The following is a 13,908-nucleotide window of genomic DNA, read 5'->3' on the forward strand; positions in this document are numbered from 1 at the left end:
CGAAACTAATTTGGTGGTAATCTCTCCATGCGCCACGTGGTTCCTTTGGCCATCTAAATGTCCAAGTATCACCTCTTGTCAAATGAGACGGCAGAAACACATTTCAACTAGTTGCAAGAGTGAAAATGTGTTGTATGTGGGCAGAAAACAAAGGAGACGTCGCGTGCACGTACACACCTACAAAGACTTGCATGACCGGTGATTTTGAGAGATTATGATCATTGAGCTGACATAAAGCTAGCAAAATTTTTCCCACACCCCGTGGTCTGCGTAGGGCACGCCTCGCCTTCGACCACCAGAAAGCATCTTTCCGACCGGCGGAAAGAATTTTTTGCCATCTCAATTGGTCCAAGGTTGTTGTTACCTATTAGATGAAGGTAGGAGCCGCGTGACGTTTGGAGAGGGTCATTTTAGGAAAAAATAGATTACCCGCCGCTGCTGAGTTAACCAGGAAAGGTATAACCGTAGGAGTAAAAAGACAGACTAGAAACAAATGCCTAAAAAAAACTGAGTGAGGCAACAAGGTCGTCGTCGTGGCAGGGCAGCGCGTTGGGAGCTACGCGACGCCCACAGACACACTCTCCTCCAGTCCTCCGTGCTACGCCATCTCAACAACAGGGGGCCTCGTCCTCCTCCTCCGTGGCCCGGGCGGCCGGAGCTGTCTGCCTCTGCGTGCGTGCGCGCGCGTGCGTGTGTCACTGCCGCTGCGCTGCTCTGCGCAATAAATAAGCCATTCTCCGCTCGGAGCCCTTCTCCCCTCTCTCGCCCCTCGCCCATGGGACCGCCTTGACTTTTCGCGTCCCCGTTGAGTGCCGCATCTGCAACTCCTGAGAGGAGAATCCATCCTTCCTTCTTCCCTGTTGCACCCGGCGGCGGCAATCTTCGAGGCGATTTCTTGTTGTTGGTTTGGCATTTGGATGGGGAACTGCGTGCCGAGCGGGGACACGGCGGTGACGGCGTCCGTTGCGGAGGATGGGAAGCGGCGGCGGCGGAGGTGGAAGGCTCCGCGGGAGGACCAGCTGGGGACTGTCCCCGGCCGGATCTTCGCCAACGACGGCCGCAGCCGCACTGCGTCCGTCTTCACGCAGCAGGGGCGCAAGGGGATCAACCAGGACGCCATGCTCATCTGGGATGTAAGCTTAACAATAAACAGTTATCCTCTCCTCCTATCTCTCTCTGCTCTGTTTTCCGTTTTCAGGCGGTTGCTGATTGTTTGTTGGGCCGGATGTGGTTGTTGTGTCTGGCAGGGGTTCGGCGGGGAGGACGATGGCGTGCTGTGCGGGGTGTTCGACGGGCACGGGCCGCACGGGCACCTGGTGGCGCGCAGGGTCCGGGACTCGCTGCCGCTGAGGCTCATGTCCGCCGCCCGCGCCTCGGCAAAGAACGGGCAGGACATGACGGACGCCGCGTGGAGGAAGGCCTTCGCGCGCGCCTTCAAGGCCATGGACAAGGACCTCCGCTCCCATCCCTCCCTCGACAGCTTCTGCAGCGGCAGCACTGCCGTCACCGTTCTCAAGCTTGTACGTATCACCGGACATGACATACATCTCTCTCTGCCCCGTGTGTCCCATCCATCACCCGGCCTCGCACAAATGTCAAATCGCTTCTGTTCTGCCTCCCTGTTGTGTCTGCGCATCTCCTCACGGGCGGTTTTTCTGCGTGCAGGGCTCGGATCTTTATATGGCAAACATTGGGGACTCGCGGGCCGTGCTGGGCTCAAGGGACGCCATCGCCGGCGGCATGGTAGCCGTGCAGCTCACCGTTGACCTTAAGCCCGATGTCCCCAGTATGTCACTACCCAATATTAATTCAGCCCCCTTTTTTTAGCGCGCGCTGTTTGGTTCTCGGGATTTCCTGTGTTGATGTCGCTGGTTGCTTTGTCAGGCGAGGCGGAGCGGATCAAGAAGTGCAAGGGCAGGGTGTTCGCGCTGCAGGACGAGCCGGAGGTGCCGAGGGTTTGGCTGCCGTTCGACGACGCCCCGGGCCTGGCGATGGCACGGGCCTTCGGGGACTTCTGCCTGAAGGATTACGGTGTCATCTCGGTGCCGGAGTTCTTCCACTGGTCTCTCACGGAGAAGGACCAGTTCGTCATCCTTGCATCCGACGGGGTAATTCTACACTCCATTTCATCGTTCTTCCATTTCGTTGTCCTCTGATTGGTTGTTGGTTATTCCTGTTCGCCCGTGCAATATCATAGATATCTCTTTCCCAGGCAAAACTTGCATCTTTCCTATCGTCGGAAGTAAATAGTTGCAGATTAATGCCAATCTATCAACCTTCCACATTCATGATGTAATCACACATTTCTTATTGTCGGAAGTAGACTAGCTGAAGTTCAATGTCAATCTATCACCCGTCCACATTCACGATCTAATCGCACATGGTGGGCCTGGAACATCCAAGGTGTCTCATGCATTTCATAGAAGCTCAATGAGCCTTGATGATGATAGTTTATATGGACGATCCAGTCTTTTGACTTCAAAATGCTGTAGCTTTCGGGGTTGTTTTCTAAACTGTCATGATGACAGTGGCAATGATATTAATTTCCGCTATCTGTGCCTTTGTGACTTGCTGCATGAATAATGATTTGCCAGCTTAACACACTTGGTTGCTGCATCATCACGGACCTGTTGTTATCTGCTGTAAACTGTTTAATCATATCCAAGTTCAACTTGACGCGACTGATTGATTTAATCGTTGTGATGAGATCATGTGAACCTTCTAGCATGAGCAGGTAGAAAATTGAGCTAGTAGCTTGGTGACAGTTCACGGCATGAGATAGAATTAACATTTTTATGTCAATAGCTTGTTTCTTCTCCAGGTCCCACACATGTGAATAATCTTGATTTCCACCATGTAAATACGTACTCCAATAAAGTTCTTGTGTTCAGTTACCCAGGTTGGATGATTCACTAGTAACGCCTGCCATTTTGTTAAACACTTGGAGAGATAATTTGGCTCTATTTTAAATTACTAGGGAGATTGTGTGTATTCTGTTTTCATTGCGTTAGGGAGCTGCTGGCTTTGCTTACGGTCTTATAATTTAACCAGATTAAGGCCCATATGTTAGCACATTCTAGAGCTAATACTATGTTTAATAATCTAGGCATCTAGTAACTCAAGCAGGTCACTGCTATAACGTGTGATGACTGATAACCCATGAAAGTTCAAAGTGCATTATGGACTATGCCGCTGTTGTTAGAAAGAGTATTAGTACTTCATATCTATACCACGTGGGGTTCTGCCGCACATTATTTACTCTGGTGGTGCTTTCTTGCTCTTAATTGTTTTTCTTACTGTCTTCGGTGTGCATATGAACATATGTTTGATTTTCTGTGTCAATTGTAGCATTGCTGTGCATGCTTTGGCAAGATGCATTCTGACAAACTACATGATAAGTAATTCACTTTTTTTAATCAACAACACACCTTTTGTTGATCCCTCTTCTAAGTTTGTACTAAAGGATGTTATCGTCGAATGTAAACTACCAAAAGTAAGATTCTGTCCTCTGTTTTAAATTTGTAACCTTTGTTCAAATGATTGTTGTTGGTGAGGAAGAGTTTTCAATTGATCAATTCTACCCAGGGAATGTTTTGTGACAAACAGGTAATCATGTTGAGCATCTGTCATTGTCTACAGCTGTTGCTAATTGCAAATGATACTATTTTGGTCCCCTTGTGATATTAATGTGGTTTGAAAAGTTAAGCAGCATCAGTTTGGAACTAGAGCAAAGCAGATAGTTACTTGGTCTGCTTATTAATGCCTTTTAGAAGTTGTCCATTTGTCCTTCCATATTTTCATGTGGGGCACATCTCCTTTGTTTCCTTGTAATTGTTCTTTAGGAAGATATACAATATGAACACATACTTGATTGGCTTTATATATATGTCTGAATAGTTTGTACTAATTGGAATCATGCAGGTGTGGGATGTCCTGAGCAACCAACAGGCTGTTGACATAGTGTCCTCGTCCCCAAGCCGTTCAAAGGCGGCAAAGACGCTTGTCGAGGCAGCTACCCGTGAATGGAAAACCAAGTATCCAACATCCAGGACTGATGACTGCGCAGTCATTTGCTTATATTTGGATGGTAAAATGGACCATGAGCGTGACTCTACTGCCTCCATGGACAACATCAGCATTGATGATTGTTCAGTTGCAGATCCTAACGAAGCGCCTGAACAGGAGCCCACCTTAACTAGGAATTTCACAGTTAGGACAGTTCCGGGAAGTGCTCATGAGAAAGCTTTGGCGGGTGTGGACACCAAACTTTCCGGCGCAGCTGACGATCATAATTGGTCAGGCCTCGATGGAGTGACGAGGGTGAACTCACTTGTTCAGCTTCCCAGGTTTTCAGAGGAGAAGGCTATTGGTTGAGGAGTTGTCTTGTCATTCTTGTTTCCCTGCTGTTGTTGTTCTGGTTTAGCTTAGTTGTCAGTTGTTTCAGAGATAATTGTAGAAATGAAAAACAGTCTTCTGGTGTGGTGCTTGACTGCTTCCGCGAGCCTTCCAGCCACTGTGCTTAGAGTCCGAGGTGCACTTTTTAGCCCAACAAAACTGCACACCTTTGGTGTCCCTCAGTTGATAAAAATTGGGCGCCCACAATGAAAGGATCAAACAAAGCTTGCAATTTTGTTGGGTTAAAACGAGCAGCTGATGGTCCTAAACGCAGTGGTCGTGTGGCACGCTGAGCAGGCCCCAGGGATCTGAGATGATTATATTGTCGGGTGATCTGTAAATTCCCCACCGGCACTTGGTTTGTAGAGAGATCGATGTGATGTCCAGACTCTTTTCCGCTGTAGCTTTTGTTGACAGAAGGCAATGAACGCCTTGTGTCGGGTTGCCAATTCGCTAGCCGTTCTTCGCTTTCCTGTGACATGTTTTGCTTTCAAGCTTTTACTACCATCTTGGTGGGAGCTGGGGTTCATCATGTGTTCGAGGAACTGGTTTGTCACCCTGGTCTGAATGTGATGACCAACTGATAGTGAAATACTGGTGGTAAGTAGTTGCATGGCAGATGGCTTGTTTAGTAGTCCCTCCATTTCACAAAAAATGGCGAACGCAATTTAAGATTTTATTTTGACCAACAATTAGACTAATGATTTAAAGTTTATGTGTTACGAAAATTATATCATTGGATTCGTATTTCAAATACCTTTCCAATGATATAAAATTTGTAACATATAATCTACATACAATTGATCTAATCGTCGGTCAAAGTTCGATCTCGAAAAGCGTATGCGCCATTCTTTGTGAAAAGAAGGGAGCGTATGCGCAGAAGGGAGTACTGTATATTCGAAAGAGGGAGAAACTTGCACCGTATTTTCGCTTTCTCTGTCAGTCGCAAACTTGAAAGTCGTGGTGCAATCTGCAATGCAATTGCAGGGAAGAAGACCGTGGCGTCCTGCTGTGGACGTGCTGTGTTCTGCTCTGTTCTTCTCGGTGGGCGACGGCACTGGCGGTGGGTACTGGCGCCAGGCGCGACGCGACAAGCTGTCCGGACGGTGGCCGCAGGTGGGGGGCAGCAGTACCGCGCTAGTGGTCTACTAGACGAGTCGGCACTTCCATGATACTCCTATGAGAAACACCGGGGAGCACAGGACAGGGCAGGCATCCAGCTGACGGGCATCAAGTTGGATCTGATCTTTCATCCATTCTGTCGCCGACCTGACCGCTCGGGAGACCCGCATCGCTACAGTTCACACGCCGGTCCTGTCATCTCATATCGTCTCCACGAGACATCGAAGTCGGAACGGGGTAATTGGACCGGACGCCGTACAGCCAGGTCTCTGCCGCCGTGCCGTGCCAAGACACGGCACGTGCAAACGGGCTGGACACGGAGCGGGTTTCACGGAAAAAGGCTTTTGCGGCGTCCACGCACGCAAGCATGCAAAGGGGAGGGGCCAGAATTTCATGGCCCGGCCTGCTGGGAGGCCACTTTTTGAGGTGGAGTCGCGTCGACTTGCGCTTGACGTTTTGCGTGTCCATGGACAAGCAGTAGTCGTGGTAAAATATCTCGGGGACTACGGTTCCTCTCTCGTGCAGTCGTGCCACCAGTCGCTAAGCAATAATTAATCAAGTGATTGCTTGTCATCTCTTTTGTCGACTGAGTCCCCTAGCGAATTCGAATAAGGAAACTGCCGAAGCACAAGCTGGTAAAGGTATTCCTAATCGTAAGCCTGGCAGACTATTTCAGCGTTTACATGATCAACAAATTATAGAGCGGGTAGCTAGGCAGGTAGTAACAAACAGTAGCAGCGTTATCTGATTCATTCGTGATCATTAATTCATGATTATAACATGTCCTTTTTCTTCTTCTTCTCGAAGCACGGTCAAACTCGTTTTAACACCGGTCGATGGTCGATGGTACAGATCATCAAGCAGCATGTTAAGGGACTAACTATTTCTCAGTCGTCTAAAAAATAGTTATTTCTCAGTCGACGGACATCTAATAAAATTTTATCCATCGAATGTACATTAATCTAACACGAATCTCAATAATCGAATTAAAATATTTTATCATCGACTAAAAAATAATTATTTCTCGATTGCTTAAGAAATTGCAAAACCTTAACCTTTTTGAACCCTTCTCAGTTCTCATCCTCATTTCTTTATTCTAGGAGTAAAAAGAACCCTGCAGTGGGCACGCATCGATACCGTGACACGTAAGAACGGAGAAGCGCCCCGAAGGAGAAGGAAACCCCACCACGAAGCCTCTTCTGACCGCGTTCCGACCACGACATGCATGAACGGACGCGCGCCGCGCCAGACCAAACCAACCAAGCCCATGATGGAAGAGGTCTTGGTCAACACGTACAAGGTAGCGCGCTGTAAAGCTCTCACCGCGCGCAGCGTATAAAGACTCGACCCGGCGACTGAGACGACGAACACGAGAACGGCAGCAGCAGACACATACGTGCGATCAGGGGCGGAGCCAGATCATTTCACCGGTGTCTGTTGACACCAATGATTTGGGTAGAAACCCTTATAAATATAGCACAAAATCGAAATCGACACCATTCAAAATAGCTACAAACTAGTGTAATTAAGCTCTTGACACCAACGGTTATTTGCCCCTGCGTGCGATGAGTTCTTCTTGCTCGGCGGCAGGGCAGCAGAGCGTCCGGGCCGCGCGCGGCGGGCTGCCGCGGCCGAGGCGGCCCAGCAGCAGGCCCACGCCTGGCCCGGGTGCCGGCGGCGGCAGCGAGGCCGCGTGGGGGCGGGCGGGGTGCAACTGGTGGGGCGCCGCTGGAGCCGGAGGGCAGCAGGCGGCGGCGGTGGCGACGCCGAGGCGGCAGGCGTGCAGCAGCAGAGGGAGCGGTGGCAGGGGCAGGGTGCCGACGGGGAACCGGGACCTGGTGCGGCGGGCGCTGTCTCCGCCGGCGGCGGCCACGGGCGGGCGCGGCGCGGCGCTGCGGAGGTGGAGCTTTCGGCCCACGCCGAGCCGGCTGCGCGATGCGTCGTGCTCCTTCTCTTCGCCGGCGTGCACACGGCCATCGTGATCTTACTCTGCTTGTATCGGACTATCGGTGCTCGTTACGGCTGGATTCTTTGATTTTGGTGTGGACACTGTACATTCTCGAGTATTTTCGGTGGTTTCATTTGGATTGGAACGGGTTAACGGAGGTCTTCCAGTTTGAGTACCGAGCGTGCTGCTTGCTGATATCCCATCCTATTAATATCGTACTGCAATAAGACCCTCGACGTCCCACATGACCTTCAGGCCCTCGACGCCCCCTTCACTTTGGACGAGATTAAAACGGCTGTTTTCGACCTCCCGGCTGAGAAAGCGCCGGGTCCAGATGGCTTCATCGGCAGGTTCTTCCGCATCAGCTGGGAGATCACCAAGAACGACCTCTGGTTGGCCATCGACGCCTTGGCGAATTCGGGCAGGCACATGTCCAGCCTCGTCAATTCGGCAAACATTGTTCTTGTGCCTAAGAAAGGAGATGCGGCCTCCGATCGGGACTTCTGGTCCATTAGTCTCATCCACAGCCTTGCGAAGATCTTCTCCAAGCTCATGTCCCACCGCCTCGCGCCGCGCTTGCCCGACGTCGTGTCCATCAACCAATCGGCTTTCATCAAGAAGAGATGCATACATGACAACTTCATCCTTGTCCAAAGAATTGTTAGAGACATGTACAGTAAGCAAGAGGCGGGTTGTTTTCTCAGACTCGACATCTTCAAGGCTTTCGACTCGGTGTCTTGGCCTTTTCTCTTGGAAGTCCTGCCGCGACTTGGCTTTGGTCCCAAATGGAGGCAATGGGTCGGCATGCTTCTCTCTTTGGCATCCTCCCGTATTTTGCTCAATGGCATCCCGGGCCCCCGCATCCCTCACGCCCGCGGGCTACGCCAGGAAGACCCCCTTTCCCCGATGCTCTTCATCCTCGCAATTGACCCCTTGCACCACATCCTTCGCTGTGCCGTGGAAGCCGGAGTCCTCCAACCTTTCCGTCATGCCCAGGTGACCGTCCGGGTCTTCTTGTACGCAGACGATGCCGGCATCTTCACCAGATGTTTTCCGGAGGACTTGCAGGCCATTCACACCCTCCTTCGGTTCTTTGGCGACGCCTCCGGCCTACGCATCAACCTCGACAAATCGGCCCTCTTCCCGATTGCATGTTCGGAGGATCAAACCGCTGCGGCCCTGCAGGCTTTCCCGGCCCGTCGCGTCTCCTTCCCCTGCTCTTACCTGGGCCTCCCTCTCAGCCCAACCCGCCTCAAGGCGGTTGCCTTTCAGCCTCTCATCGACAAGATCGGTACTAGGCTTGCGGGGTGGAAGGGCAGACACTTCACTCGTGCCGGCCGGGTGGTGCTGGCTAAGTCTGTCCTCGCCGCTATGGTGACGTATCACCTCACGGCTCTTGCCATCCCCATTGGCATCCTTAAGCAAATCAACAAGCTCATCAGGCGGTTCATTTGGCAGCGTATGGATGCCTCCGGCCTTGAGGCCTCCTCCATCTCCCTCGTCAACTGGAGCTCGGTATGTCGTCCCAAGCCTCTCGGCGGGCTCGGCATCCCGGATTTGGACCGTTTTGGCCGTGCGCTCCGGTTGCGCTGGCTTTGGTTCGCCTGGACTTAGCCATCTCGTCCCTGGATCAGCCTCCGGTCACCCTGCTCCCCTACCGATGTGGATTTCTTCCGGGCCTCCACCAAAATTCAACTTGGCGATGGGAACAAACCCCTCTTCTGGCACGATGCCTGGCTCCCGGATGGGTCGATCGCCAAGCTGCGATGGCCTATCCTCTTCGACATCTCCACCAGAAAGAATCACTCGGTCTGACAGGAGCTGACCGCAGAGCGGTGGATCCGCTCCCTTGGACGTATCGCTACACCATTGCAGCTCGCGGCCTTCATTGACATGTCGATTTGCATCCGCGGCATCAACCTCTCCGACACCCCCGACACCATTTCCTGGAGATGGACGCCCTCCGGTTCCTACTCTGCTGCCTCGGCCTACAAGGCCCAATTCCTGGGGTCTTTCCCCCCTTTCATCGCGGACAAGGTGTGGAAGGCTCAGGCCGAGCCAAAGATCAAGTTTTTTGCCTAGACGCTGCTCCACGGCAAGATCCTTACGGCTGACAACCTCGCCTTACGCGGTTGGACTCACAACCCCATCTGCCAACTTTGCCGCATCCACCCGGAAACCATCGCCCATTTATGCCGTGACTGCTCCTACACGTCGGAAGTTTGGAGGCTCGTTAAGAATTGGAGCAGCTCCACCTCATTGGTCATTCCCGCTGCACCCTCTTTGGACGCCTCCTGGCGCACCCTCTTGCCGGGGCTCTCTGGTGCTCGCAAAAGGATCATTAGCGGTAGACTCCTCTACACATGGTGGGGCGTGTGGAAGGAAAGAAATAGGAGGGTGCTCAAAGGGACGGCTATGCCGGCCGCCGGCTTGGCTCACCTGGTTTGGGAAGACATTCGCAGTAGGCTACGGGCGTGCTCTAGAGACCCGGGAGATTAGTCCCTTCGTTTGAGCACTTGCCTTTTTTCTTTCTTATTTTTTTTCCTGAGATCCTTCTTGGATCTCCTTGTACAGTTCTTTCCTTCTAATCGAATGACGGAGATCGACCGTCCTTTCCTGAAAAAAAATATCGTGTACCAGCGGAGCATGAGAACTGGTCGTGTGCAACTCGCAAACCCAGCCTGCCGTCTTTTTCCCTTCCTCGCGACTTAATGCAGGCTGGTTGGGTGTTGTTCGACAGGACTCTCGGCCTGGACAGAGAGCTCGTGACGAACAACGCCATGGCTGCCTGCAGGCTGTAGGATGCGCACCGGCCAAGACGTCCGCGTCTCCCTCCGCCTGGCCTCGCCGCCGGCCGGCCTCCTCCTGCGTCCAGTTCCACACCAGGAAGCACGTGCATGGGAGGCCATCGGTCTTGTCCGCGGAGGGCGATCTCCTCCGCGTCAACATGGTCACCGTCGAAGACGTACACGCTGCGGCCTCTACCTTCTCCTGTGGATGCAAAGACCCTAGCTGGCTGCGGAATAGACAATTCTATACCTAGCCTCGTGCACTGCATAGGCCGCACCGGGAGCGGCCAACACACTGGCCGGCATCGACGAGGAGTTCTTCGCGACGAATCTCAAGATGCACTATATCACTCCACTTGTGCACCCACTGACCCACACCGATGAGTGGAAGGCCGGAGGTGGCTGACCTGCTGCGATCCATTCCGCCCCGCGATCCGGAGTACACCGATTGCCGGTGGACAACGCACACCACCTTCTCAGGGGATTTAGGTGGACAAGGACAACGGACACCAGCGCTCAGCCTGGATGTTCGGGCCACTATTTTGGTGGCTCGAGCTCGGCTCGCAACGTTAAAAGCCCAAGCCGAGTGCTGAGTCAGTCTTTTGGGTTCGTTGGGCCTCCAGGCCAAACCAAGGCCTGGCCCGAGCAACTCGGCGAGCCTAAAGCGCATACAGACCAACTAATCTTCAGATTTGCTGCAGCCCAGTATGGCAGTATCCACCCCGGTTTTAAATGATTTGCCCAGCCCACACCTTTTGTCGCTGCTGCTTTTGCTGCCTGTGGGCCCTATGGGTACCCTGCCGGTATATCCATAATATTTGTGTAAAAGGGTAATGAGCAGGGAACCACGATTCATCCATGATTGATGTCCTGACTGTGTCCTCGTCTTGGTTCCCTTCGGAAAAATCTCCGATTCATCCATGATTGATCTTCTAGATTTGTCCCCGTCCTGGTGTAGGTGTCACGGCCTATTTCATGAAATCAATGGTTCTCGCAACTCGTCTTATGGTTTTTTTTTGTTTTTTTTCCTCGTCGATTCATCAATGCATCAACGGTTTCATAGATTACCTTACAAGAGGTGTGTCCTCGGTCATGGTATGTTCAACGATCTTAAGTTGTCACTGTTTGAAGTGGACGACTCATGCGCCTTTTCAAAAACTACATGGTCAATTCAGCTTCTGCAAGCGTGGCGTTCTACAATTTCGTTGCCGAATACATGGGGGAACGTCAAGTTGCGAAAATAAATATAGAAATGTTGATTTTGAAGGACCACGATGGAGTTTTGAGTTTTATGGTAAATCTTCCTTGCTCATGTTCGTTTTGAATTTTCCGACAATATCAATATATTGTACTACTTTCTTTTATGAATCAATATATATCTATACATATTTGAAAAATATGGACCGTTCCCTTCACCAATTTTTCGTCGCCTGTCAAACCCTCCTGCCCCTTCGCGTGCCCCCGAGTCCCGTACCCCTTCGTCTTTCTTTCCCCTCTGTCTCTCTCCCCCTATCCCTCTCACCATCGCCAGCAACCTGGCCACCTCCTCCATCCGAGCTCCGCCGCTGCACGTCCGGCTGCACGCCGCCTCGCCTGCCCGAGTTCCGCTGGCACCCCTTTCTTTGCTCCGCTAGCCCCCATCGCCATCTTCACCGGCTGCGCCGCGTTCCTCCCTGGCAAGCGACGCCAAATCCAAATCCCAGAGCACACTCGCAATCCATGGCCCGATGCGCCGCATGCCGCTGCGGCTTCGTCTCCTCCGGTCGTATTCCCACTCCGGCCGTGCAACGGCGGCCTTCCGCTCACCCGTTGTCATTGTCGTCGTTGTCGTCGTCGTTCGTCATTTGTCGAACCCAATCGCAGGAAGCCGCCCCTTCCCTGATCGCTCCCTCTAGGCTTCCTCGCCTTCGTCCGCTGCCACCGCTCCTCTGCCCGCTCCATCCCGAGTCAAATCCCCTACACATGCACAACATCCATAGCCTGAAGCAATAATCGAACCGAATAAGGACAATCTATCTAGCAGATTGAGTGGAGGTCAGAAGGAAGCTCACGTGCAGCCTGTTTCTGACTCTAAGGTATTTTATGCCGTGGATAGCAATAATATTGTGTGCCTAAAAACGGTGTCACCATTAGTTGGTTGTGATTGTTTGTTCATTGTGTAAAGCAGAATTTTGTATTTCTGTAGTCTACAACGTCTGTGTTTTGTTTTGTTTACAAGCTCTGTCCGGTGTAGTTTGGATTCCGTGGCTATGTTTCTGAGATGTTTTAGATCAGGGAGCCAGCTGGCATGACAATATGGCATATGATGTATACACTAATTCGCCACTTAATTAGATATTGGCAGCAGATCAAAATGGTCGGGACGGGTTTGATATTATGATGTAATAGGACAAACATGAGTACTTCTGAGAAGATATAATTCCGTTGTTGTTTTGCTACCTGAAAACTGTTTTAGCCTGTGCGTCCACATTCCACAACATGTAAAAATCATGCATAGTAGAACTTCTTGATTTCTTGGATGACTAAAGTTAGCATGAAGCTAAATGGCACAAAACCAAATCAGAGTGGAATTTAGAGATGTTTGAGTAGCGCAAGTTTTTGTTTTTCAGGTTTGTGAGTACAAAATAGTCTATTTTAATCAAAGTGAAATTTTAAGATGTTTGAGTAGTGTCTTTTTTGCTTTTCTTTTTTTAGTTTATGAGTACAAAATAGCATGTTTGTTATCCCGTTGCAACGCACGGACATTTTGCTAAAAAAAACTAATTGACCGGCTCCATTGCCATATAGTCCGTCCCTTGATGCCAATAAAGAGAGAATTTCATATTTGCCATTGAGAGTTTGCCCGTATGCCCAAATGCCACTGAAAATTTCCCTGTTCCAAATATGCCACTCAAATTTTGCACGGGGTACAAATATGCCACTACCGTTAGTTGACCGTTAAGTAAAAGATGAAAAAACAATTTTGCCCCTATGTAATATGTTGATGTTCCATTTACAACAAATTACTCATTTTAGAAAACTTAGCTTTTCAAGGTTTTTAGGATGCTCATAATACCATTTCCGAGTAAGTTTCAGCAATAATGATTGTAGCATGAAAAATTGTAAAATTTCAATAGCACTTCCCTGTGATTTTAATTAACATCACAAAATTCATAATAGATTCAGCAAATTAATATACTAAAACTCATCATAGTTTGTGGAGAGAGAGAGGGGGAGAAGAGACCGAGAGGATATTTTAGTTCTCTTGTTTCTTTTTGTTTTTTTTGACCTGTGGACCAGGAGTATTTCGGTCAATATAAAATTGACTTAACGGTCAACTAGCGGTCAACTAACTGTAGTGGCATATTTGTACCACATGTCAAATTTGAGTGTCATATTTGAAACAGATAAATTCTCAACGCCATTTGAGTATATGGACAAATTCTAAATTATCTCGCCAATAAAACCATGCACCGCCGGGAATGTACATCGTACGCACCGATGCAGCAGGCGACGAACCGAGATACACTGGTCCAAGACGAGGCAAGTGCCAGTTTCGCATGGCTGGCATGGCCCATTTCGCACCACAATTCAGTTACGTTGAGCGCCGTTTCGAATCAATGAAGGTTATGGCCGCATTTGTAGTTGACGTCTAGATCGATCGTCCCGCGTGCG

At 50.6% G+C, this 13,908-nt stretch overlaps 2 protein-coding genes and 1 non-coding gene across 3 annotated transcripts; all 3 read left to right on the top strand.

Moving 5' to 3' along the window:
- Window positions 1-496: 496 nt before the first annotated feature.
- On the top strand, window positions 497-4,866 carry LOC100834384 (probable protein phosphatase 2C 64). The gene is made up of 5 exons (XM_003562842.4): window positions 497-1,133; window positions 1,248-1,520; window positions 1,666-1,786; window positions 1,885-2,108; window positions 3,922-4,866. The coding sequence occupies exons 1-5, from the start codon at window positions 918-920 to the stop codon at window positions 4,372-4,374; spliced, it is 1,287 nt and encodes a 428-aa protein (XP_003562890.1). The 5' UTR covers window positions 497-917; the 3' UTR covers window positions 4,375-4,866.
- Window positions 4,867-6,874: 2,008 nt separating this feature from the next.
- On the top strand, window positions 6,875-7,637 carry LOC100831789 (circumsporozoite protein). The gene has a single exon (XM_010238548.3). It carries the CDS (start codon window positions 7,083-7,085, stop codon window positions 7,497-7,499), a length of 417 nt encoding a protein of 138 aa, XP_010236850.1. The 5' UTR covers window positions 6,875-7,082; the 3' UTR covers window positions 7,500-7,637.
- A 5,514-nt stretch (window positions 7,638-13,151) lies between these two features.
- MIR7758 (microRNA MIR7758) lies at window positions 13,152-13,616 on the top strand. Its single transcript, NR_127047.1, has one exon. It is a non-coding gene; the product is annotated as a microRNA MIR7758 (primary transcript).
- Window positions 13,617-13,908: the final 292 nt, after the last annotated feature.

Source organism: Brachypodium distachyon, chromosome 1, assembly GCF_000005505.3.
Source record: "Brachypodium distachyon strain Bd21 chromosome 1, Brachypodium_distachyon_v3.0, whole genome shotgun sequence".
Lineage (NCBI taxonomy): Eukaryota > Viridiplantae > Streptophyta > Magnoliopsida > Poales > Poaceae > Brachypodium > Brachypodium distachyon.

Excerpts from the sequence above, each read along its gene's own strand:
- LOC100834384 (XM_003562842.4), top strand. The coding sequence starts at position 918 with ATGGGGAACTGCGTGCCGAGCGGGGACACGGCGGTGACGGCGTCCGTT. Across the intron at positions 1,134-1,247 it reads ACGCCATGCTCATCTGGGAT|GGGTTCGGCGGGGAGGACGA; the intron begins GTAAGCTTAACA and ends TGTGTCTGGCAG. Across the intron at positions 2,109-3,921 it reads TCATCCTTGCATCCGACGGG|GTGTGGGATGTCCTGAGCAA; the intron begins GTAATTCTACAC and ends GGAATCATGCAG.
- LOC100831789 (XM_010238548.3), top strand. The coding sequence starts at position 7,083 with ATGAGTTCTTCTTGCTCGGCGGCAGGGCAGCAGAGCGTCCGGGCCGCG.